Below are 24,750 nucleotides of genomic sequence, written 5' to 3'. Positions count from 1 at the left end.
CATTGTGGCAATTGAAACAGATAATTTTGTGACAATAAATCATTGGGACCAAAAACAAAGCAGGTTGGACAACTTTTCCAAAACTCACAAGAAGATAATAGTCTTCAAGACCAATGGGTTTTATGAAAGAAAAGTGTCCAATCAAGAAACCAAACACACTGTACATGGATAAATTAAAACAAGCAAAAGATGATAGTCAAATCTTGGAAAGAAAGGATGTGATCATATCCAACATGTAGCTGTAATCAGTAAACCCTCAGATTTGAGCATAAGCTCAATAAACCAATCAAATAGGTTCCCATAAAGACAGCTGGTGGATCGGTGGTTCTCAGCAGACCAAATGAAGAGAACTGTGACCAGACTTCTTTGATCATAGCATTGTAGATGAGGATAAGCATGGATAGAAGCTGGCCAATCTAAGTTTCAGAACAATATAAGTGATCGAATTCAACTTAGTTGACCATTAAACCTTCAAAAGTCATGCACGAGCCATAAATTAAGCACAAAGTTACGTGCCTCTGGAAGCAACAGATGACTCGTTCTCCTCTTCATCTACTTTTATCTTGTGATGAAGGTTCTCACAGCCTTCTCTCTCTGCTCTTCGACCATGTCTTACATACGTCAATGGTGATTAGAGTGACAATTAAGTGTGGAAACACAAACGCTGTAATGGAAAAGAAGGATGATGATATTTGGATAAAGTAATGAGCTTCCACCTGGCTTAAAATCCACGTCTAATAAAGTCCTTGTTATAGATTACTTGGTGAGTACGACAAATACTTTTCTATCTACATCTAATTCAAAGCTGTGTTCTTCATCAACTTCCTGCAATTCGGCAATCTCTGATGGTGTCCAACTTGCATTTTGCTTTCTAGAACACAAAATGTTGTTTACAGAATCCTGGTTTCTTGTGAACTCTGCTCACCTTTAACACCTACTTAGCGTAGTATAAATACTGCCTGCATGGATCAGCTTCCTCTCATCTCTCCCGCCACCATCAGCCATGAAGCCGACTCGATTCGTCCTCTCTGCTATCTTCCTTGTCTTCTCCGCCCTCGCACTTCCGGCATCTGCGGACGAGCCGGTCCGTGACACGGATGGCAACGTGCTACAGCGCGGCGTGGATTACTACATCCGGCCCGCCGTCACTGACATCGGCGGCGGGCTAACCCTAGCCGGCCGGAATGGCTCCTGCCCTCGAAGTGTGGCCTTGGCGAGCTTGCCCGCCGACAACGGCCTGCCGCTGCAGTTCTCGCCCGAAGACGACGACGACGACACCGTGGAGTTATCGACGGACACGAACGTCATCTTCTCGGCGTTCACCACATGCGTGCAATCGACGGTGTGGAAGCTGGAGCTTGACGAGGGGGAGGGGCGGTACTACGTGGTGATCGGAGGAGTTGCCGGGAACCCGGGAAAAGAGACGCTGAGCAACTGGTTCAAGATAGAGAGCTACCAAGGAGTCTATAAGCTGGTGTTTTGCCCGACGGTGTGTGATTATTGCAAACCTGTGTGTGGATCTCTGGGTGTCTACGAACAAGGTGGAAGACAGTGGCTCGGTATCAGGGATGACACGCCATTCCCGTTCGAGTTCAAGAGGGCATGAGCTTCGGTACGTGAATACATCTACTATCATACATCTATATATCAATAAAGGAGGCATTGTCTTCGGTTAGGGCAACAGGTTGTGCTCGTTCGTTGATGGTGGAGGCTTGCATGCTTTGTTTGAGCCCCCGCGTGTGTGGGTATGGGTGTGGTGGATTGGCATTCTCAAACTCTTTGTGCCACACTCCCATGAATCACAGGTTACCCTCAAACATAGGAGAATGAATCTCTCTATCAACATGAGTGACTCTTTTCCTGCTGTGCAAAAATGATAATAAGTTATAGATTCTGTCTCATTAGGATATATATATTTCTATTATTATGATATTTAACTTTTTTTATAATGATGAAATTATTAAATAAAATTAAATTAGCTAATGGTGGGTTACCACCAGACTTTTTTTTACATGTATTCCTGACAAAATGAATTTTTATCCATTTTCCTTTTAGAGGTCTAATAGACAAAAAAAAAAAGTGTGGAAGAAAATAAAAAATAAACATGGGTTGAGTTGTGTCGAAGAGATAGATCTCGCGGAGAGTTAATTATATATTATCTCTAACTATCTTTAGCATCTCGGTCCATGTTCTTTTATAAATTATATTAAGATTTATATATCTATAAAAGTAAATTATTGAGATCCTTATATTGAGTTAGAAATATAAGAATTTTATTGAATCAACACGATTAATATAAGATCTTAATGTAATTTTTAAAAGTATAAGAACCGAGATATTAAGACGGTAATGGAAAGAGAAACGTGAGACGGGGTTACTGATGAATAGGGAGTAAAATGATTGAAATGAGGCTAAATATTTTATGGGTCCCACCCACCACGCAAATACTGCACGTGTAGGGAGCATACATGTCTCCCGCCGATGTGATGGTGTTCACCATCTCACATCAAATCAAAGGATGATTCAACCAATGTATCGAAGTTCGTTTTGTGCTTTAAAAAAAAAAAAATCAGTTCTTTGTTAATAAAATTAAGGTAACCAAGATATGAAATCAAAATAAAAATATTATTATGGACCCTGTCACATCTGATTAATGGAAAAATCTTATATTATGGTGGTATAAGATTCCCATATCATGTAGCTTTTTTAGGTTTCCTTGTTAATTTTATTATTTTACATATCATCAACTCTTTGGATCACACACACACACATATATATATATATATAATTATAATTTGAAAAATAAATTAATTTATTCAATCAGAGAATTATAATACTGGTGATGGAGAAGGAGAGTGAGATAGTAAGAATAAAGGCTCAGAGGCATCACAAGGAGCATTGTAACTATCCTTACCAGAGAAGTTTGAGAGAAATAATATCAAAATAAGAAAAACCCATAAAGAAAAGGGAGGAGAGTCTCTCTCTCTTCACAACTTTCCAAATGAAAACTTAATAATATTAATTTTTTATTATTATTCTTACGAGGACGAAAGTCAAACTAAAATTACTGTCTCATTTAGAAGATAAGATACCACACAACATAAACAAATGATTGATTATTTTATATATTCCTTCTCTTGTGATATAAAATATATGTGAAGATGCGTCTTTTTAATATTGTTGACTTATTTAGATTCTCAAAGTGCATGGATATATTATAATTTATTATAAATAAAAATAATAAAATAAAAAATGACACGTAGTTTCGATGCTTAAAAATTTATAAAAATACCAAAAAAACAAAATAGAAAATTAGTGACATATATATCCATAAGTATTTGATTCGAAGCTTACCTAAAAATTTCAAATCATTTTGAATAGTGTATTTATGCAATGCACTATTTTTATTAGTCCTCAAAATAGTGTATTAGCTATTAGGATTTTTTTTCCAAACTTTCTACATATATTCTTAACATATTTAGAAGCTCAAATAAAAAAAAAATATTGCATGGAAACACTATAATTTATTAGAATTACAAAAAAATAAAAAATAACAGATTGTTCAGATGCTAAAAAATCAAAAACAATCTCACAAAATTTCTAAAATAGAAAATCCGTGATATATGTCCCTAAGTACCCTATTCAATTTTTTTAAAAAAAATTGAGATAATTTTAAATAGTACATCTATGTGATGCACTATTTTTTTATTTTTCCTAAAAAAATTGCATCACCTATTTGAAAAAAAAAATCCTAGACCAAATTTTCTACATATATTATTGACCTATCTAAAAGCTCAAATTAAAAAAAAACATTATATGGATGCATTATAATTTGTTAGAAATATAAAAAAATCAGAAAATAAAAAATACACTATCTAGATGCTAAAAAAATATAAAATACTAAAAAATCAATAAAATAGAAAACTGGTGATATATGTCCAAAAATATTCTATTCAATACTTTTTCAAAACTTTCAGATCATTTTGAATAGTGCATCTATTTGATGTACTATTTTTTTATTTTCCTCAAAAATAGTGTATCACCTATTAGGATTTTTTTAGCAAATTTTCAACGTATATTGTTTATCTATTTAGAAGCTCAAATGTGAAAAAAAAATTATATACCTACATTATAATTTATTAAAAAAACAAAGGGAAAAATAAAGAAATGACACACTGTATGTTCAAAAATCCATAAAATTACTAAAATATTTCTAATATAGAAACAAGTGACATATGTCCATAAATATCCTATTTATTATTTTCCTAAAAAATAATGCATCACCTATTAAAAAAAATTTCTAATCCAAATTTTCTAGTATATTGTTGACCCATTTAGAAGCTTAAATGTAAAAAATATTGCATGAGTGCATTATAATTTATTAATAATACAAAAATTAGAGGAAAATAAAAAATAGCATATTGTTTATATGCTTAAAAGTCCACAAAAATATTAACCAAATTTTAAAAAGAGAAAACTAGTGACATATGTCCATAAGTGTTACACGTTTCCTAAAAATTTGATGACATTTTGAGCCGTCCATCTGTGGGATGCACTATTTTTTATTTTTTCTCAACAATAGTGAATCATCTATTAGGAAATTTATATATATATATATATATATATATATATATATATTGTTGACTTATTTAGAAGCTCAAATATGAAAAAAAAAATATATTGCATTGATGTATTATAATTTGTTTGAAATACAAAAGACAAGGAAAAAAAAAGACATAATATTCAGATGCTAAAGAATAGAAATATATATAAAAACATAAAACAAAAAAATCAGTGAATATAAATTCAGGGTTTTTCTGAAAAATTGATATCATTTTGAATAGTGAATCTATGCAATACATTATTTTTAAAATTTTCTCAATAATAATGCATCATATATTAGAAAATTTTTTGCATATATTATGGACCTCTTTAAAAGCTTAAATGTTAAAAAATATTAAACGGATAAATTTATAATTTATTGAGAAATAAAATAAATAAGGAAAATATAACATTATTTTGGATAAAAGTTTTACTTTTTAAAAAAAATCTCAAAAAATTGATAGTAAAATAACAAGTTGTTTTGCTCAAAATAGTAAACATTAATGCAACCTAGAATCTAACTTCATATCAATTTAGTAAATATTTTTATAAAAATCGAGACATACTTTAAAGATCACAAACAATATTGGTTGCTTTATAGTCTTGGAAATCTAGAAGTTGGAAATGTAAACCATAGAACCCTCCTTACGGTAGCTACCAAATAGAAACCCAAAGGATACGTCGATGGAACTCAATACTCATAGGTGTGATGGAACTCGACCTTAAATACAATAACATATGAAGTTGATGATACTTGGATATTATGAAGTATATTACGATAATGATCAACTGAAGATGAAAGATCTAACAATATAGGTCGGATCGATTGATAAATGTGAAACATAGATGTAAAATATATAGTAAAAAGTTAATTTAAGTTAAACTATTTTTTTTTATTTAGTTTAAATCTATATGAACCCAAACAGTTTTTTTTTTATTAATATTATTTTTTTAAAAATAAAAAGATACTGTTTGACTTTTCTTAGTTTGACTTTTCTTTACGAGACTAATTTTCTTTTATTTTTATTTTTATTTTTAAAAATAAAAAAGATACTATTTTTATTATTTTTATTAAAGATATTATTTTTTAAAAAATAAAAAAATAAAAAAGATATTATTTTCAAAAGTAAAAAAAAAAATATTATTTTTAAAAATAAAAATAAAAAGATACTTTACTTACTTTGACTTTTCTTTTCGAGACTAATTTTCTAACGCCTACAACATCATGTCAAATTATTTAGTCCTTGATTTTTGTGATGCAACGGCTGATTCAAGGGAGAGGGAGAGTGGTGGAATTTGCCTTGTGGATTCCCCCGTCTGACCGACGCCTTGTCGTCTTTTTCATCGTCCTGTTCCAAGCAAATGCTTCATGTCAAATCTTCTAGAAGAGAGCTTGTCATCTCGGACTTCCCGTGCACCCGTCACCCTCTAACATATATTTAACATTGTTTTAGTGCATTTGTGTCCATTTGTTTTGATCTCTTATTTTAAACTTCAAGTAGGACAGACGCAAATGGTATGAACACATCGAACAGTCTTAGATGCCATGGCACCATTAGTTTTATTAGTGATATCTTTATGAGTTCGATTTGATTCGAGATTGATTATAAGAAGATCTAAGAAGACAAGCCGATGAGTTTCCCACTATGAGTCTTACATGTCATGACTGGACTACATGCCATGGTATGTATGACACATTGAACAGCCCTACATGCCACGTGATGAGCTACGATGACATGACATACTCATGTCCTACATGCCATGCCGCCAAGGAGAAAAACTTGGAGTTGGTCTTCTCGTTCCAAGTGATTCGGTATCTGCTTGGAAAAGCTTCTCGGTGCACGCAGACTTTTCGAGCATCTGTATAATATTCTCCGTGGGGTTGATAGTGGGAATACTATAAGCACACTGGTGATTGTTACTATAGGGTCATACAGATACAGAGACTTTGGCGATCGAGTTGGGGAAAGCAAGCAGCGTCCATGGCGGATCAGAAGAGCAAGGGCGTCAAGCTGTACGGGACCTCGTTCAATGGCCACACCACCATGGTGGAATGCGCCCTCAAGCTGAAGGGCGTGGCGTACGAGTACGTGGAGGAGGACCGCAAGAACAAGAGCGAGGCGCTTCTCAAGCTCAACCCCGTGCACAAGCAGGTGCCGGTTCTTGTGGTGGATGGTAAGCCCATAGCTGAGTCGCAAATCATCCTGCAGCACATCGATGATGTGTGGAAGGACCCTCCCCATCTCCCGGAAGACCCTTACAAGCGAGCCAAGGTCCGATTTTGGGCAGATTTCGTCAGCAAAAAGGTTACTGCCCCCTCTTCCTCTTCCATGTCTGTTTTCTTAACCTAATCCCAGAACACTCTGCCTGTTCAAGCTCATGGAGTCTTAAGTGCAGGTTGTGCCAATTATGCATACCATCGTAACCTTGAAAGGCGATGAGCAGAAGACGGCAGCGGACGAGTTCGGAGGGTATCTGCAGACCATGGAGGACGGCATCCGAGAGGAGCTGTGGACTGGAGGTCCGTTCATCAACGGAGACAACCCCGGACTCCTCGACGTGGTGATGGGTTCGAGCTACACGTGGATCAAGTTTATCGAAGCTGTAGCGGGCGTGAAATTGGCGAAGAGGGAGAAGACGCCGCTCTTGTGCTCTTCCATGGAGGCCTTCGTGGAGTTTGATGCCGTGAAGGAGTTGATGACCCCACCTGAGGTGCTCCTACAGAGCAGGGGGAATCCCGGCGCGAAGACTACTGCAACATCTGACGATTGATCGCGTGGCTCGTACGCTCGTTTCATGTTTGTGTTTACGGTGAAACGTAAACTTGGTTTGCTTTAACTACGAGTTCTACAAAGAAAGTTTCCACCTGCTTCTGCGCAATATAAATAAATGGATTTGTCATTTAGTATTTTTCTTCTACCATTTTAATTATCTGCAAATTTTCAACTGCATGACTTCATATTAAATTGAGATATTCGAGCTGGTATTAAAAGGTTCACTGCCATTACTCTGCAATCAAGCTACGGTTCCTTATCCTTAATCCAAATCCAAGAGGGTCAGCGAATGTTGTAAGCTGATTCGATACGATTTACATACAAAGAGCATGCAGAGGCAGCACAATGATTCAATCAAAGGAGCTATAATGGCCTTCTGCCATCCTCCTGTTGCTCCTGCTGCAAACACACCGTCAGTAGCAGAGACAGCAACAGTAAAGCCAAATTTAGTTGCTAGCTGCAATTAGTAGCTTGCTGCAGCTGGAGCAGCATAGCAGACATGATCTATCAAGAAGAGTTCCAGGTCAAAGAGCAAAACATGAGGCGGAAGGCAAGAAGAGGTCCAAGTCAAAGAGAAAAAAATGAGGAGGAGGGCATGTCTGCTATCTACTATGCTTCCGAAGAAGATGCGGTGCGAGCAACTGGAACCGATTACAAGAAGCATTCATAAAGAGAAGCAGCTACATAGAACATAGCACCCATGGATCACTCTTCTGCTGCACCAAGCTCTGTTTTCCTTCCCTCCCAAAACCCAGCTACATAGAACAAGAAACAGTCCCTCAAAATGAAACCAACCTCCCCACCATCGTCACAGGAAAGCATTCCCCTGTACTCTACCCGAAAAGGACAGAGTAAGTGGAAGCTACAGAGAGAGGAAGCCGGAGCAGCCATCGTCGAAGTTGAGCGCATAGCTGAAGGGGTCGTAGTGGAAGCTGAAACGCTGCTTGCTCTCCCTTCCTTTGCCCAGCTGCCTCCTTATCTCCGCCCTGAGCTTCCAGTAGAGGCTCTTGAACCTCCTCTTTCGAGCACCCAGTACCGCTCCGGCCTCACCCAGAACTGCCACCACTCCGACGGCCACAGCCATCTTCACCGCCACCTCACAGAATGCCAACGGCGCAAGACCTTTTAACCCCGGGGAGGATGCAAGACAAGCCCGAGCCTGAGAGGAGTTGTCTTACTCTAAGCTACCCTACTCTAAGAAGAGAGAGGGGGCAGGTGAGACAGCGAGGCTTGTTGCGCAAGTGTCGAAGGTATAGGGAAAGTGAAGCTATAGAGGACAGAAGAGGACGGTGGAGACGCTGCTTTCTCTCTCTCCTTTGGCTCTGTTTCAGCCCTTGCTTTCGCAATGTTACCTTATGCAACAAAGCTTTGGAGCATCAGATGGGACAGAGCCAGACTCCATCCATTAACTGATGGATATATATGGATGGATGAGATGTTTTTGTTCCTTCGTTTGGAATGTGGTGGGAGATGGCAATATTGTCTTTGGTGCTATGTTTAATATCAACAATAATATTTTTCCAAATGGAAACCTGTTTACACCTTAAAGATCTACAGAAGAATTCGATTAAGTAGTTGTCGACAGCACCGGTGGAACGTTGATCCATAGGTCGCTGTGAGACAGGCTGAGGCCATGGGTCATGGGGATAGCAGCAGTAGCAGAGGTGCAAGTGGAATGTTGAGCCCCGCCACAGAGCAAGCTAATCTTGTCACAGCCTCGGAGCAATTGATCGAACAACTGGCGGAGGTTGCTGGGATCACCTTTTCGGGTTTTGCCCTGCCTCGGGGACCCAATATTCCCCACTTTTAATGCGGGCGTCGACAGAGATCCTGTCCCTCCTCGTCCTCCGAGCATGTGCTCACCCATTCAATTCCCAACTCTTCTTCTCTCTTTTACATTTCCATCGTTTGAGCCATTGGAAAGCCATGTTCGTGTCAAACTTACTTCTCTCGTCCTGTTGCTCAGCCTTTTTACCTTGGCGTACTGCTCAGTTCAATTTCGTCTCACCTCTCTCTCTCTCTCTCTCACTGTCTCCTCCCTTTTACTAATATGAACAATTATTAAGGGTCAGCTGATGGCGATTGCAAATGGAAGAGTTGTATCTCGTGGCCTGTTAAGTCAAAAGGCTCACATTGCTCTGTCAGAGAACAGCAGACTGGGATAAGCCTATATGTCGCGTCCCGCTCACACATCCCTACCCAGTTTCCATGGGCACCTCAGCGGTCCACCAAGTATCACCGTTCTGGGAATATTTTAGGCATAGGAACTGTGTGCGGGGCTCTATAAAGATGTTTCACGTCGAAGACTTCTTTTTCTTGTTTCCTTCAAATAAGAGTAAAAGCAGATTAGCTTCTGAGCCCAAAACATACTATTTTCTTTCGCATGTTTCCTCAACACCTCTTCTTGCGGTTAATTCCTTGAATTCCACTGTTTATATGATAAGATGGCTGGGATCCTTTTGAGTGGAGGTCTGAGAAAAAGATCATGGTGATGATTAGGTTATAAGAGTTTGGAGACCGTCACAAGCATTCTGATGGCCTGTGGACTGAACGGGACGAAGATGGGATAGGGATGTCAAAAAAAGCTGCAGAATTGTTGTTGTGTAGAATGACATGCAGTGCACCAGTTTGACCAGTAGTCAAATTTCGGCCAACTAAGCTCGGAAAGATGCCATCAGAGTTCCTTCGTACTTGCACCAATAACCACGGACATATTTTACGCGCAAGGATTACGCGCGTGACTGCTCCTCTATCGGGCCTCCGCACGTAAGCGGCACGCACAGGCAAACGCGTGGAAACAGTGTCTCCGTTTGGGGCCAAGAAAATTGCTGTGTGAGAGAGAAAAGGCAGCGGGTCGGATTCGGAGCACATTAAAAGAATCCGATCCGGGAATTGGATTTCAAGTTGTATGGGCCTCAGACTCGGCCCAAAGGCTTACCCTATTATGGCACGGTTATGTATATATGTATGATCTCAATCGATAATGTTTTAAGGTTGATACAACAAATATTTCCCACCAATCCAAGCCTGACATGTGGATTTTAAGTTAGACCGATCTTATTAATAGAATTAAATCTAAACACGAGATCACCCTCTTACATCGACTGTATACTAATTTAAGTATCGAAGGGATCTCGAGCACACTGATAGACTCTATGGAGAAGAAGAAGTTGCAAATTGTCAATTTGCAATTTCATCGTCAAATCGATTTGAACATATTAGATTAATAATTGAAAAATAAAATTAACACAGGTCATGTCACACAAATATCTTTAAATTTTTTATACATCATAATAAATTATTTATTGCATTTCATCATTTGACTGTAGAGGTCAAATGGATTGATCCTTTCGACGTCATCAGCCCTGACCTTGGTCCACTCTGTCGGCCATGACTAGTCATCAGATTGAGCATAAGTTCCGTGGCATTGCAGTCTCTTTTGGTGGCTGTTTGATATCATCATATCCATATGGTCCTTCATTTCCTAATCCATTATCCTTTTAGAATGAAAGAGAATACTCATGCAACTCAATGCTTGGTTGACTTAAATGCCTTCATGGATAAGGCTATACACTTCTTCTTGACTTCAGAATTATCTTATGCTGCTGACAAATCTTTCTTAACATCTTTGATCAGAAACAATGGCCCCATTCCTTCCTTATCAGACCACATCATCATGTGTTTTGCTTCTCCAGTAAATGTCAAGGTGGGCTGCCAATATATGTCCCATCTTTGGGTTATATAATATAAAATGTCATATTCCTGCATTCTGGATATGAACAGATCCGCTTGGAGTTCAAGCAAAGAAGGTAAAGAATGATGGAAACCTCTTTGTCAACCCAAAAAAAATATATCAAGTCCTATCTCAACTCAATGGCAAGAAGATATAGGCATTCTCATGGAAAACTGTTCAAGGGCACATAATAATATTCATGAAGTTCCAAGTATTCACATTTTCTTTTCTGGTCATTTCTCACCTTATTAAACAAATGATTCATTGGTGATTGCCCAACTTGTTTGTACTCACTGTTGTCTAATTAAAATCTTACATATTGTTACTGGAGCTGATGAGTAAGAGCGTAACCTGTTCTTTCTACAGCATGAGAGAGAAAGCTGACAGCAACAGTTGGCCCTATTCTTGCAAGATGCTTCTCAAAACCTGTGTCATGATCTCCATCTCAAACAAGTATGTCACGGGTCAAATTACTTATCCTGCTGGTAGTTGATGAAGGCTACGTTTGTAATAGAAATAGACAGAACCAAAAGCATTGGTCAACAGCAGATAGCTATGTTACTATTCTTTTCTGCTTTACCTGCTGTTAGGAATGGAGGAGGACAGTGGAATCACAGATTAATATATGCATGATGAGTCAGGCAAACCGTTTGATTTGGACTCATGTTCAAGCACTATGAGCTTTATTCGAAGGTGTTCATCTAGCAATCAATAACAATTATGATCTGAAGAGATGCGATACGCATCTGCAGCAAGCCATGCATGAGATAGCTAGACACGTAGCTGGAGAGTTCTTCTTTTCCTCAAGTCCTTTTCGCCACCACTGCAATGAATGCAGCCATATAAATCCATACAGATAAGATCGATGATCTTAACAAAGGAATAACCCAACCAGCAGACGAACCTTATCTCTTGAGAGAGGATCCATCTGCACAAGAAATCGATCGGTAGCCATGTGGCACACACCATATCGATCAACAGTCTTCCTACAACTGATTGCAGCTTTTCCTTAGGTCTGCTTGAACTTAAACACCTTTGTTACCGTAGTCCATATGCAACGAAAGAAGAGACAAATCAACCTTATCAACTACTACTGTCTGAAAACATGCTTTGTTCAGCTGAGCATTCAGTGAAAGCTCAGAGCAGGCATTTCCAGGTACAGCCATCGAAGCTCAAACTTAAAGCATTTAAGTAGACCTAAGCAACAAGGCTAATTCTAGATGCAATTAAATGCAGCAATCCCTTATACATCTCATCAACCCAACCAACGAAATAAATTGCAGGAATGGTAATGCGCAGCAACGTCAAACTCCTATTTAATCCTCTAATGGGTCGTCATCAGAAAGGCCAATCCTCTAAGCCGTTCACGTCCACGCAACTGTAACATTCACAGGCATAAACCCTAACATTAAGTTGCAATGGAATTTAGAGCAGCTAATGAAAATCGTCGGACGGCACCGTAGCCCCGACGCAATCTGTTTTTGTCACCCGCCATGAATGGCCCACTTCGTCGTTAGGCGTCCTCGAGGCCGGCACCAGCCCGCCCCGCGTCACCAGTCCGCCACCCCGTCGTGGCCCGAGGAGTCATACCCTGGGTGGGCATGGACTGCGAGCGTGAACGTCTTCGGACAGGAAGTGGGTTCGTTGGCGAACCAAGTCCTCCCACGTGTTCTCCGTGACGGTGCTGTCCGTACGATTGGTGCGCGAAGGGTGTTTGGTGTTCGGTCCGAGGAGGAGTGGCGCAACGCCGGCGGCAGAAGCGTGCAAGCAACGGCGTGAGGCTGCACGTAAAAGGACGCGGCCTTTTCTAAAGAACGGGAGTGCATGCGTGGAGGATTGGCACGAAGGTAGGTGGGTCCCACATTCGTCCGCCCATGGCCTTTCTTTTCTCTCTCTCTCTCTCTCTCTTGGAGTCATACATGCGGCTTTGGGATCAACACTCTATATAACAGTCCGTGTGTGGGCGTAGTTTCAAGTGAGTGGGTGGCTTTGGGTGGGAGAGGATGGCTAGACTTGGAGGTGAGGCAACGTTGACATCCCGCCTACTCTTCTTCTTCTTGCTATCGACGGCGGTGATGGGTGGCAGCAAAACGGTGGAGACAAGGAGAAGTGTGCTGGGGAATGGCCTCGGCAGAACTCCTCCCATGGGGTAGACATTCTCTTTGGAACTCCTTCAATTGTTTCTCCCAACCATGCAGTTTCGTTTCTTCTTCTTCTTCTTCTTCTTCTTCACAGGCTGCATGCAACCCTCGTTATCTATTCACCGTAAACTTTTTATCTTCTTTCTGTGTTCAGAATCCTTTTACGGATTTTCTTTGATCTATTCATCAGCCTTGATTATTATCTAATGTTTTTGCTGCATTTGTGATCGAAAGAAACATTTTTATTCTATAGTTTGATGTTTCAATCTTGTTTGAGCGAGAACTTTGCTCTACATCAAAGATATTCAATTATCTCGATACATATAATCGATGAAGATGATATTTATCTGAAAATGGAATCAGGTGGAACAGCTGGAACCATTTCCACTGCAACATCAACGAGCGGCTCATCAGAGAGACTGGTATAACTCTTCTCTTTTGTTTAATGAAGTTTTAGGCTGTGGTCATGGTGATATACCCACTCGACCTAATCCATGATGTGATGTAAAGTCACGCAATAATCCCGTTAAACATATATGCGTGGAAGCGAATCCCCCCATTTCTTCTGAGTCAACAAATGATCTTAAGGTCGTCCACGACTTTTGTCTGGACCCAACTCGTGTCAAAAACATTCCACGTTACCACGCATTAGAGAGAACAACTAATAGTAGACAAACGCCTTCAACACCTTTTTCTTCCTTGTGACCGACTGACTACCTAAGATAGAGAAAAGCGATGCAGTCTGTCATGACAACGATCATTTAGACACGTAGATAAAAGAATGAAAGGAAGCTTTCTTTCTTGACGAAGTATGACGTATCTTTTGCTGGTTTATGCAGCTGATGCATTGGTGCATACTGGACTTGCAGGGCTGGGTTATCGCTACGTTAACATAGGTCTCTCTTTCTCTCTCTATAGATACTTCTTCAGTAGTTGTAAGTTAATCTTCTTCTTCTTCTTCTTCTGGTTCACTGACAAGGTTTTTCTGGTTTTGCTGTGGATATTGGACCACCATCAGATGATTGCTGGGGAGAAGCCAATAGAGACTACCAGGTGAGAATGAAGTCCGATGTTGTCTCCTTTGCCATGGATTGTGTTGGCTATCATCATCTGTAGCTGGGGGTGTCTTCTCCCACTAAAGCACAAAACACCCATCTCGGTACCACTGGTTTGTCATCCCTGTTCTGCAGGACGCTTCCAAGTGCATCGAAACATTGTCATCTTGCGCTTCTTCTTCCCTCAGTTGTCCCAAGTGCTCAACCAATCTACTGCTTTCCAAATTCATCTTTAATAATTATTCTATTATATATATATATTTGATATAGAAAAGCATAAGATGTTAGGAAAAAGATCAAAAGTACACATTGGAAATATTATAATACTCCTTTTGTGTTCCACACTAATCGCTATTGCATTTGTGGTTAATCAGGGAAATTTAGTTGCTAAGCGATCAACATTTCCTTCCGGCATAAAGTCTCTTGCAGATTACGTGCATGCAAAAGGGCTGAAGCTTGGAATCTATAGTGATGCAGGGTATTAATTTTCAGATTACAGCATCATAACACATCAACAAAAGAATTTTGCTTGAATCATGTCATGATCCACGGCATCGGTATCAGTTCCACAGTTTGCATCCATCGTAAGTCTGGAGGTCGCTTGACTGTCACCATTGTCGTAAATTTCAGGTCACAGACATGCAGCAGAACTATGCCTGGGTCCCTCGGATATGAACAACATGATGCAGCGACGTTTGCCTCCTGGGTATGCATGCTTCTTTGGCTTGGATGTTTTAGCTGCTACTCTCTTCTTGTTATGTAGTCCATTCGCCGGTCATCTTGGTTTTGGTTTCAGGGGGTTGATTACTTGAAGTATGACAACTGCAACAACCCTGGTACTAGGCCAAGAGAAAGGTAGGTAGCTCCACGGTCAGATGTCAGAGATGATGTTGGTTCCATGTCAATTTAACATATACTTTAGTAGTTGGATATATTAGGAGTGATGCAAACTCTTGAACTGCTCCCTGAGTTGTCTTTGCTGCTCTGCCGACACAGGTATGCCAAGATGAGCTACGCTCTTCGGAATTCTGGAAGGAACATTTTCTTCTCCCTTTGCGAGTGGTAAGTCTGTGTTCTGATGATCCAAGAATCATCTTTGCATCAGGAAAATTGAGTATGTTGATAAGAAGAAAATAGGAACACTTGTCAACAGAGATTTTGACTTGTTTTCACTGGAAAAACTACATCACAGGGGTGTAGATAACCCAGCAACCTGGGCGAGCGGTATGGGCAACAGTTGGAGGACAACAGGCGACATCTACGATAGCTGGGGCAGGTTGGAATCTACGTTAGACTTCTCGGATCTCACTCGGAAACTGATGCATTTTACATCCTTTTAGCATGACATCGCGCGCCGATGAGAACAACAGATGGGCATCCTATGCCGGGCCTGGTGGTTGGAATGGTACTACTACTCTCTTCCCGAAACATTGCTGATTATTATGGGTCACTGCTTGAGCCTCTGCCTGAATCATGCAGATCCAGACATGCTGGAAGTAGGAAATGGTGGCATGTCAACGGAGGAGTATCGATCGCATTTTAGTATATGGGCATTGGTCAAGGTAAGATCCAAGCATTAATCTGCATCGACAGAGACACATGACCAAATCTCCTGCTGCAAACTCTTTTAGGCTCCTTTGTTGATTGGATGTGATGTGAGGACGATTAGCGGAGATGCACTGGAGATACTGAGCAACTCAGAGGTCATTGCAGTCAATCAAGGTGAGAGCTCAATGACCGCTATTCTGGTAGTGTGTGATTGTTCTGATTGGTTTCTGTCATCAGACTACCTTGGAGTTCAAGGGAAGAAGGTATTCGGAGGAGGCAGCGAAGAGGTCTGGTTCTTTCACTGCCTTAAGACATGACTGACGTTAATGGCTCTGCTCTCTTAGTTTAGCTCACACATTTGTTGTCTGCTTGTGTAGGTTTGGGCAGGTCGGTTGAGTGGAGGGAAGGTGGCTGTGGTCCTCTGGAACAGAGGAAGCTCGCGGGCGACGATCACAGCGAGATGGTCCGACATCGGCCTCTCGTCCTCCACCGTCGTCAGTGTTCGTGATCTTTGGGCGGTAAGTATCGGTGACAAGCTTCATTGCTTACTGTGCATGAACCGTTCGACCTAATTCCCTTCTTGCAGCGTGCGACCATCGGGTCTGTTCGAGGGCAGCTCGCTGCGACGGTGTCTCCTCATGCGTGCAAGATGTACGTTCTGACGCCGCGGTAGAGCCAAGGCTTGGGAGTAGTGCAGACGTGCGCAAGCCCAGTCTGCACCAGTATGCACTGCAACTATGTAGGATAATGATTCCACTAGTAATTGCATGAACAGGATTCTAAATACGAGATCTCTGCACAGAGACAATCCTCCTCCCCCTCCTCCTCCTCCTCCTCCTCCTTCTCCTCCTCCTCATCTTGAACTCTGTCCGTGAAGGCTAAAATAAGAGAAGATCATCGAGTTTCCTTGTTTACACGCACGCCGTTCTTTGTTGCCTCACTGAAAGCGATCAAAAGAGCAGACAAACGCGAGCAGTGGCAACAGTGCCCGTCCATCTCATGGTTGGAATCATTAGCAATTGGAGGTAGTGGGTTGAGGACCACCTTGGAGCCTCGCCATCACCTTGTGTTCGATCTTTTTCCTCGACAATAACGTATGACCAACTTTAGGTGTCTGTAAAACGAAAGGACGAGGAAAGCGTCGTTGGAGCCTCATTGCCACGATTGTCCTCGACTAAAGATCATGCCTTGCAGTGGCGAGCCAGTGCTACAAGTCTTCTCTTGCGGTCCACAAACTCATGCATGTTCTTAGCACAAGTCTCCGGTCCATTAATGGAGGTGGAATCTCGTCTTAGAGATCAAAACTCACCAACACAAACAAATAAACAACGTTTCCAGCACAGAATAGTATGGATTGGTGCCTTTGATCATGCCGTGTGAGTGTCGTTGAGACGTCGAGACATCAAAGCAGCTATTTGTTATGTGTTAACCAATTCTATGAAACCTTTGATCCCCACAGACAACTCATATAGCTTAAGCAAAATTATATGGAATGCCGAAGTCTCATTTGAAGTCAGTTGGTCAATCCCTTTGTCACACTAGACCTATGGATATGCCGTCAGTCGAGCCAATATGTAGGTTCATTCCTCTAACTATAGACATGAGGATACTTGATTTCGTCAAAAGACATTGGAACAGTTTGATGTCTTTATAAAGACTTGTTGAAGATGTCAACGAGAAGTTTTGCATCTATTTCAACGTGGATTTTAGATATTCCTGTTGAATGATGATCCTTAGTCCATCCAGAATTAATTGCCTTGGCCTCGCAATAGAGCACAAGATGATCAAACACATGAGACCATCCAGCAGCAATACATAATCCTATACGTATTTCTTGATTCCTACCGAGAGCTATCAGTGTTTAGTTTAGTTCAATCAGGGCTTGGCATCATCAAACAAATTATTATAAGGTGTGACTCAGTCAACCCACCAGATTGTTGAGAATACTTTGCCTGAATAGAGAGGGGGTTTGTCATACAACCAAACAATTTATTGAAAAAACAGATATATATATATATATATGAAAAGCTGCAAGATAGTGATTTCAGAAAGTTCAATATTGCTTTACACGCTGAAAGAGGTTTTGCCATTCAGATAGAGTTGAATGCAGGCAAGTGAACAACAACATTTAGAGATTTTTGAGGAACTTTTCGGTTTGCTAAGTTCCCTAAGCATTTGTTCTCTCAACCTGCATCCCAGTTTTTTAACCATAAGCATATAGAAACTACAGTGCTAACTACAAGAATTCCCTGTTTTGCTGCTTACTGGGGAAACTCATGCACATAGCTGAATTGGCTATAGCAAATGCATACATAACCACTAAATATAATCGACAACATTCTAGACACTTGGATGCTCCCTAAACAGAGCAGAAACCAAACAATTGAGCCAAACTCTCATAGGTTTACAATGACAAAAGCAGATGTTTCATCAAAATGATTATACAATTTCAAGAAACCAGAAAAGTTACATGTATTAACAATACAGTACAAAATAGATGGCCAAAGTCATCAATGGCATGTCATCACCTGTAAAAAAAATACATTATTAAGTGCAGAACCAACCAAATTGTCCCTCACAAAACAAAAACAAAACACAAAGTGCCTGATTCTTTATAAACCCTGAGCTGCATCGTTGGAGTCGTATCCCATCATAACCCAGTTTTTAACATCCAGCAACTAATGATTCATTCACAGCTGGAACCTTCATCAGAATCTTCAATATCCACTAAAAAAAACATATGGACAAAAACTTGTAACCTTTGATTTCTTCTATTTTACTCGCCTAGACTTCTGGTTCAAACTGCATCGTCAAACGTCAATGCAGTTCCAATTTACAAATAACTGCTCCCATAATTTCCTACCACCAATTGATGTATCAGCTGCTAATTTCTTCATGCTTTGTCAGATATGCCACGGTAGTTCACCATATAAATAGCTAGTATAGTAACTAAAGCACCAACCAACTGCAATGGTGAGAACGTTTCACCAAGGTATAGGTACCTGATGACAAATTTTGACATTGTTAGTTGAGAACATTATATATTTCTTAACAATCACGCAATTATTTGTAGACTAGTGTCTCCATGAAATGGTAACTACTTTAGTAGTCCGTCCATCAAGTCAGCTATGGTTTGAAGATCAAGAAGGCAAAATAAGATCATTGATTCAAGTGATATGCAAAGAGACATCATTTTCAAAAATGGAACTCTTACCCAAAAATTGAAGCAAACATTGGCGTTAAAAATGTGAGGGAGCTGAGCCTCGTCAAGCTACCTGCATATATATCAGCAGCAGATGCCCCACACATTTAGCCAAGACTAGAAATTATCTCCAATTACAGCTAGAATATATTTATCAAAGACTTTGATCTTGAAGCCTCAAGGCGCCTCATTTTGTTTGCTACTAAATAGAATTTTCAGAGGTAGCACCCAGAAAAAGAAGCCTATACAATTGTCCAACAACAAATCATAAATGAAGATAGAACAATCTAACCTCTGGTTGCATTGTAGAAAAATACACCATAGCTGATTGCACATCCAAATAAAGATGTGTAGCAAAGAGCTAGAATATCACTGGATGTAAGATCTACTAATCTCCCATTCATAGCAGGATCGTGATTGAGTACAGAAATAAACAAAAGCGGAAGCCCACCAATAACCATGTGCTGCAAAAAAACAAAGGATTAGCTTGGTTTGAATATCATTCAAAGCAACAAAAGACAAAATTTACATACTAGAAAGAATGATGCCAAAGTAACAAGACACAAAATCCAGTCAGCATTGAGGTTCAAACATAAGCCTTCTGAGGAAAAGGATAGAAAAGGTTCCCTAATGTGTTTAAGTTGTCCAAAACATATGCTGACATCATGAAATCTACAATGCGTTAAAAATTCAACTATGTCAGCCTACAATCAATGGTCACAATGTCCATTCACTACTTTCAAGTCTTCTTTATATGTTTCTCCCGCTCTGAAATCCTCAAATTTAAAATGAGTCGACCACTGTTGTTGCATTTAACTTTTGAGTAACGTAGATTGAGAAACAGGACATATTTCCAACATCATTCAGTAACTCTAGAAGAGTGACAAATTGCTTTAAAACAAATGATATTCAACAATGACTCTTTGGGCAAATGTCCTATCACTCGCCTTCTAGAATTTCCAGAAGTTCACAACTTAGTAACAATGCTCTTCTTACGACTTGCTGTAAATGAGGATGTAGTCGAGGTAGCTGATGACAAAATCTCCAATATAAGGGTGTAGCACATCGTCCATGAGTCGCATGAAGTTGACCAGCGCATTGCATAGGTCACCTTTCGGATGGAAGTCTTAGCGAAAATAATTTTCGCAGAAAAAACCAAACGTAAAACCGAAAGAAAACAGCCTCTATTGTTCGTAAAGTTAAAGTCCTAACTACGAGACTTAAAACAATGAAAATAGAAGTCTGAGAGAAAACTTATGGGTGCATGAAAATGCAGGTTGTTTTTGGACAACACGTAGGGGCTCTCAGCAGATTGTGGTCACTGTCGGTCTTCTGTCTTCTCTTTTGCTGCTGGAACCTCCTCCCGAGATTTAGACAGCAAACAGTAGGCGTTGAGGACTTCTCGTAGCAGTTAGATGAAGCTTTGGGTTGCTAAAACGTGCAGAAGAAAGCCTTCAACAAAGAGCCAGCCAGCCCTAGTTTTGCAGCCTTAGTGCAACGAGGAGAAGAGAGGGAAGAATTCTACACTGTTGCAACGAACTTCTTCCAGCCATAGCCTTCTTCCTCATGTTCCAGTAGCCCAAAGCTTCACTCCAAAGCTTCGTTTAGCTACTACAAGAAGTCCTCAACGCCTATTGCCTGTTGTCCAAACCTCAGGAGGAGGTTCCAACAACAAAGAGAAGAGGAGGCCGAAGATCAATAGCAACCACAACCTGCCAAGAGCACCGACATACTGTCCAAAAATAACATGCATTTTCATGCACCCATAAGCTTTCTTTCACGCTTCTATTTCCATTGTTTCAAGTTCCGTAGTTAGAACCTTAACTTTATGAATAATAGATATTGTTTTATTTTGATTTTACACTTGATTTTTTCTACGATAATTCTCTCATCAGTCAAAACTTCCATTTGAAAGGTGGTATCGAGTCGATAGATTATTGAACCCGAACACTATACAGATCACAAAACAAGCGATACATACCGGTCCAAGCATGGGCCAGTATATGGACCACCCCAGTTTCGGGCAGTTAGATCCAGTTCACTAAAAATAATAATAAAAATAATAATAAAAAAAGCGATGGGGCCCGTCCAACTCGACATTAAAAAAAAAATCTAAAATAGAAATTAGGGCTCGCAAATGTGAGCCCTTTTCTTGCGTCCAACCTTGCTACCAGTGTCACTGTTGTTGCTTTGCTATTGCCACCATGTTCCTACTTCTTCCCATGTACATCCCGCCTCTTCTCCACCGCTTTTTCCTTTTTCTTCTTCCTCCATTACTTCTTCCTCCTCTGTTCCTCCATCGCCCCCTCTTCTCCCTCATTTTCTTTCTTTCCAAAACATCGATACATACCGGTGTACCGACACATGGTACACTGGTACATATTGGTGTACTGACACATGACACATCGGTACTGACCAGTATGTACTAGTCTGGCAAATCACTGAAACAGGTCCGGTACCCGAAACAGTGATCCTTGAGTTTAACACCAACAAAGGCAGAAGAAAGCACGGAGATAATAGCATTAACCATCAAACAGGTATTGGCTATTCATAAATCATTGAGAAATAGCATATTATTGCCTAAACAAACTGCATTTTGATGACATTCCACATTCACATTCATCTTAGTGTGGCATACCCATCCAGTTGCCATGACAGGATCAGAATACTTGGACACCCAGCGGACCATGACGGTTCCTATTGCCATACTTTGAGCTGCAAGAAGCATCCACCATTCTCCACTGCCCCATATTGTTGAATTGCTTCCTTCAAATGAAAGTGCTGGAACCTGTATGATAGACTTCACTAATTGCTTAAATTCAAAGGAACAGTTAATTGCACTGATGAACTGTGATGTGAGCAATGTCCTTTAGACTTTCCTACTAGAGAAGTCTTAATTAAAATCAGCTGAAGAGTATGAATCACTAGAAAGAAAAAAAGAGAATACAGATTAACGTAAGCATAGCAATAATTTGGTAATGTTTCTCTAAAGAAGGTTATAATGAAGCTCGGGAAACAACAATAAGCCACTAGAACAAAAGAATACATAAAAATAGAAAATTAACATTTAAATATCGTGTTTACAATTAACTAGTGTCTACTAACATTACATGGTCTAAATAACCATAGATATTATTCAGCCAAGAAACTGGAAGTTCACCTCTAGATAATTATCAGCATAATCAACCACACTACAAGAAGACCATATCGATACAACCAGCTTTAACATAAACATAAATGCTAGCAAAGACTTTAAAATGGATAAAGAGACTCTCTTATTTTGATTTCAAAAAGAATACAAAAGAATTTACAGGAATGTTCAAGGCTCTAATTGAAAGTTCCACACAGTTCCAAGTTAAAATGATAGAAGAAAATCAGTCAGGTCCATGTCAATTCTATTTGAACCCAGTCTGACAGTACCAAAAGACTATTATGATAATAAGCTTTGTTCGAATAAGGGAAAGGCAGATGAAATCCATTGAAATCAAATTGTCTTCCCATAATACTGCTGGACAAAGCTGAATTAACTTCCAAAAATTTGTTCCAATAAGTCAATTAATGGCTTCAATCGAGCATTTTAAGGCAAATTCTCAAAGGCCATAGAAAATTTATCCAACTATTATAATTTAACCTCCAGGAGAAGAAGCCCAATAACACCAAGTATGAGCCCTGCAACTCCAATGGCACCAATTGATTCTCCAAATAAGATTGCAGCAAGTATGGCAACTGTTAAAGGTTGTGAATCGATTATAACCTGCAATTTATTTTAAAAGCTGAAGTCAACAGCCAAGATGAAAACAAAAAGCAAAAAAAGCATCGAATTACATTTTTAATTTATGGACAATTCTTTGTTCTAAACAATTACATTTTACATATTTGCTAGATATAACCAAAAATAGTTTCCAAGTATCATTTTCGAAGAAGCATACTCTTAATTTACATGATTACCATTTACATGGAACACAAGAGACAACTTAATAGAAGCTAACAGTCTTCTACCTTCTTCTTCTATAGAGAGAAAGAGGAAAAATGGAAGATTTATAATTATTCCCAGTTTAGAGATGGCTGCCACTTTGATCAACACCAGCCTCAAAAGTCAAACTCAAATCTAAAGTGCTACATACATTAAAATGCTTTTGTTGTAGATTCAGAATGCAAAACCTAGATACCAGAGAGTGAAAGAAGAGTTGACAAGCACTAATAGCATATGCAGCTATATTTTACTAAAATGTGTGATTTCTAACATTTATAACTTTCTTCTAGAAAATTAATACAAATCATAGCAAAATATCAAGCAACAGTACTAGAAACGAAGGCTCAGAGAACCCCTAAATCACAATAATAGAAGTGTTCCAATCTAACTATGAGCAAACACACAAAGATAACTAAGTGGTAAAATCAATTTCCAATGAAGACAACAAGAGGAGAATTGATGAACCAAAACCCATAGTGAAGTGGAAAAGAGATGGCCAAAGATATTAGTCATACACTGCCCAATCCAGCGGCTGTCTTTTGCAATCCTTCGGCAAGAAATCCCTGCCACCACATGGAAAAGGAGATTAGAAAATAACAACAACAAGACATACTCAGGCAGGCTAACAAATCGAATGTTGCTAAAGCTTAAGTCTTTTTTATTTTATTGTTAATCTTTTCATAAACCAGCAATGACGAGTCCGCGCACCTGAAAGCACGCAGCATCCACAACCCCAAACAAGAAGATGGACAGCCACGCCAGAGAACCCGCCGGCAGCTTCTTTCCCGTGGCCGCGGCAAAACCAATCAAGACCGCCCCAGCGGGGATCAGCCGGAACGCAGAGACGAAGAAAGGCCCCGTCTTGGGAATCACCCCCTTCATGGCCACCATGGACGTGCCCCAGAAGAAGAAGGGTGACACCAGAAGCGCCCAATCCAAAGCCTTCCCGAGCAACCCGGCGACGCGATCCCCCTCGTCGCCGCCTCGGGCGATCTCGAAGCTCAACGGGGGGTTCTTGGGCGGGGGCAGCAGCTGATCACCCTCATCAGCGCCGTCCACCGCGTAGCACTCAACGTCAGCGCCGGTGCCGACGCAGTCGACGGCGGCGGGATAGTCCACATCGGGGCGGGGCGGCATGGGGCTCTCCCTGGTGCTGCAGCGGGCGAGGGTTCTTGGGGTAGGAGTCCTAACCCTAACCCTGAGCTTGAGATGGGAGGAGGAAGAGGAGAAGGCCACATTGGGGTTTGGTGGGGAAGACAGAAGACCGAGATGGGGATGGAGAAGGAAGAACGCGGCCGCTGACATCGCACAGGAGATGGTTAATTTATTGCACGCGTGACTTTGAAACGAGATTTGAATTAGTTGTTGTTTGCGAACGGGAATTTGTCGTCTCGAGATGAGATGGATGATTAGGAAGCAGATGGAGAAGAATGGCTTCGAGTCGACTTCGCAGGGAGGAGAGACTACAGATGTCACGCTGATGGTGGTTATCCGTTCGAGTTCGACTGGTGCATGGTGGGTGTGAGATAGTTCATCATTAATAGATAATAATAATTAAATGAAACATAGTACCCACAACACATGGTTGAGATGTCACAACACATGGTTGAGATGGCCGAGTTGGTCTAAGGCGCCAGATTAAGGTTCTGGTCCGAAAGGGCGTGGGTTCAAATCCCACTCTCAACAGAGTTTTTTTTTTATCGATATTCTTTGCGCGTGGGT

The 24,750-nt window shown here is 40.3% G+C and overlaps 4 protein-coding genes and 1 non-coding gene across 5 annotated transcripts; 4 read left to right on the top strand and 1 right to left on the bottom strand.

The window, feature by feature from the left end:
- The first annotated feature begins 978 nt into the window (after nt 1-978).
- Nucleotides 979-1,864, top strand: LOC135636020 (miraculin-like). The gene has a single exon (XM_065147536.1). It carries the CDS (start codon nt 1,004-1,006, stop codon nt 1,604-1,606), a length of 603 nt encoding a protein of 200 aa, XP_065003608.1. The 5' UTR covers nt 979-1,003; the 3' UTR covers nt 1,607-1,864.
- Nucleotides 1,865-6,467: 4,603 nt separating this feature from the next.
- Nucleotides 6,468-7,510, top strand: LOC103968336 (glutathione transferase GST 23). The gene is made up of 2 exons (XM_009393017.3): nt 6,468-6,908; nt 7,000-7,510. Exons 1-2 carry the CDS (start codon nt 6,585-6,587, stop codon nt 7,372-7,374), a joined length of 699 nt encoding a protein of 232 aa, XP_009391292.2. The 5' UTR covers nt 6,468-6,584; the 3' UTR covers nt 7,375-7,510.
- Nucleotides 7,511-13,081: 5,571 nt separating this feature from the next.
- Nucleotides 13,082-16,767, top strand: LOC135636149 (alpha-galactosidase-like). Its single transcript, XM_065147749.1, has 15 exons — nt 13,082-13,258; nt 13,614-13,672; nt 14,090-14,146; nt 14,269-14,303; nt 14,680-14,783; nt 14,936-15,011; nt 15,102-15,160; nt 15,302-15,367; nt 15,498-15,581; nt 15,646-15,710; nt 15,785-15,867; nt 15,937-16,027; nt 16,091-16,140; nt 16,231-16,371; nt 16,440-16,767. The coding sequence occupies exons 1-15, from the start codon at nt 13,113-13,115 to the stop codon at nt 16,524-16,526; spliced, it is 1,203 nt and encodes a 400-aa protein (XP_065003821.1). The 5' UTR covers nt 13,082-13,112; the 3' UTR covers nt 16,527-16,767.
- A 1,469-nt stretch (nt 16,768-18,236) lies between these two features.
- On the bottom strand, nt 18,237-24,533 carry LOC135636148 (WAT1-related protein At3g02690, chloroplastic-like). The gene is made up of 7 exons (XM_065147747.1): nt 23,737-24,533; nt 23,544-23,591; nt 22,687-22,809; nt 21,694-21,843; nt 19,348-19,519; nt 19,068-19,128; nt 18,237-18,855 (listed from the first exon to the last, which is right to left on the bottom strand). Exons 1-7 carry the CDS (start codon nt 24,331-24,333, stop codon nt 18,747-18,749), a joined length of 1,260 nt encoding a protein of 419 aa, XP_065003819.1. The 5' UTR covers nt 24,334-24,533; the 3' UTR covers nt 18,237-18,746.
- A 100-nt stretch (nt 24,534-24,633) lies between these two features.
- Nucleotides 24,634-24,714, top strand: TRNAL-AAG (transfer RNA leucine (anticodon AAG)). Its single transcript has one exon. It is a non-coding gene; the product is annotated as a tRNA-Leu (tRNA).
- The last annotated feature ends 36 nt before the right edge of the window (nt 24,715-24,750 follow it).

The sequence above is a fragment of the Musa acuminata genome, chromosome BXJ3-4 (assembly GCF_036884655.1).
Source record: "Musa acuminata AAA Group cultivar baxijiao chromosome BXJ3-4, Cavendish_Baxijiao_AAA, whole genome shotgun sequence".
In the NCBI taxonomy this organism is placed as follows: domain Eukaryota; kingdom Viridiplantae; phylum Streptophyta; class Magnoliopsida; order Zingiberales; family Musaceae; genus Musa; species Musa acuminata.
This window is presented reverse-complemented; position numbering and strand designations above follow the sequence as displayed.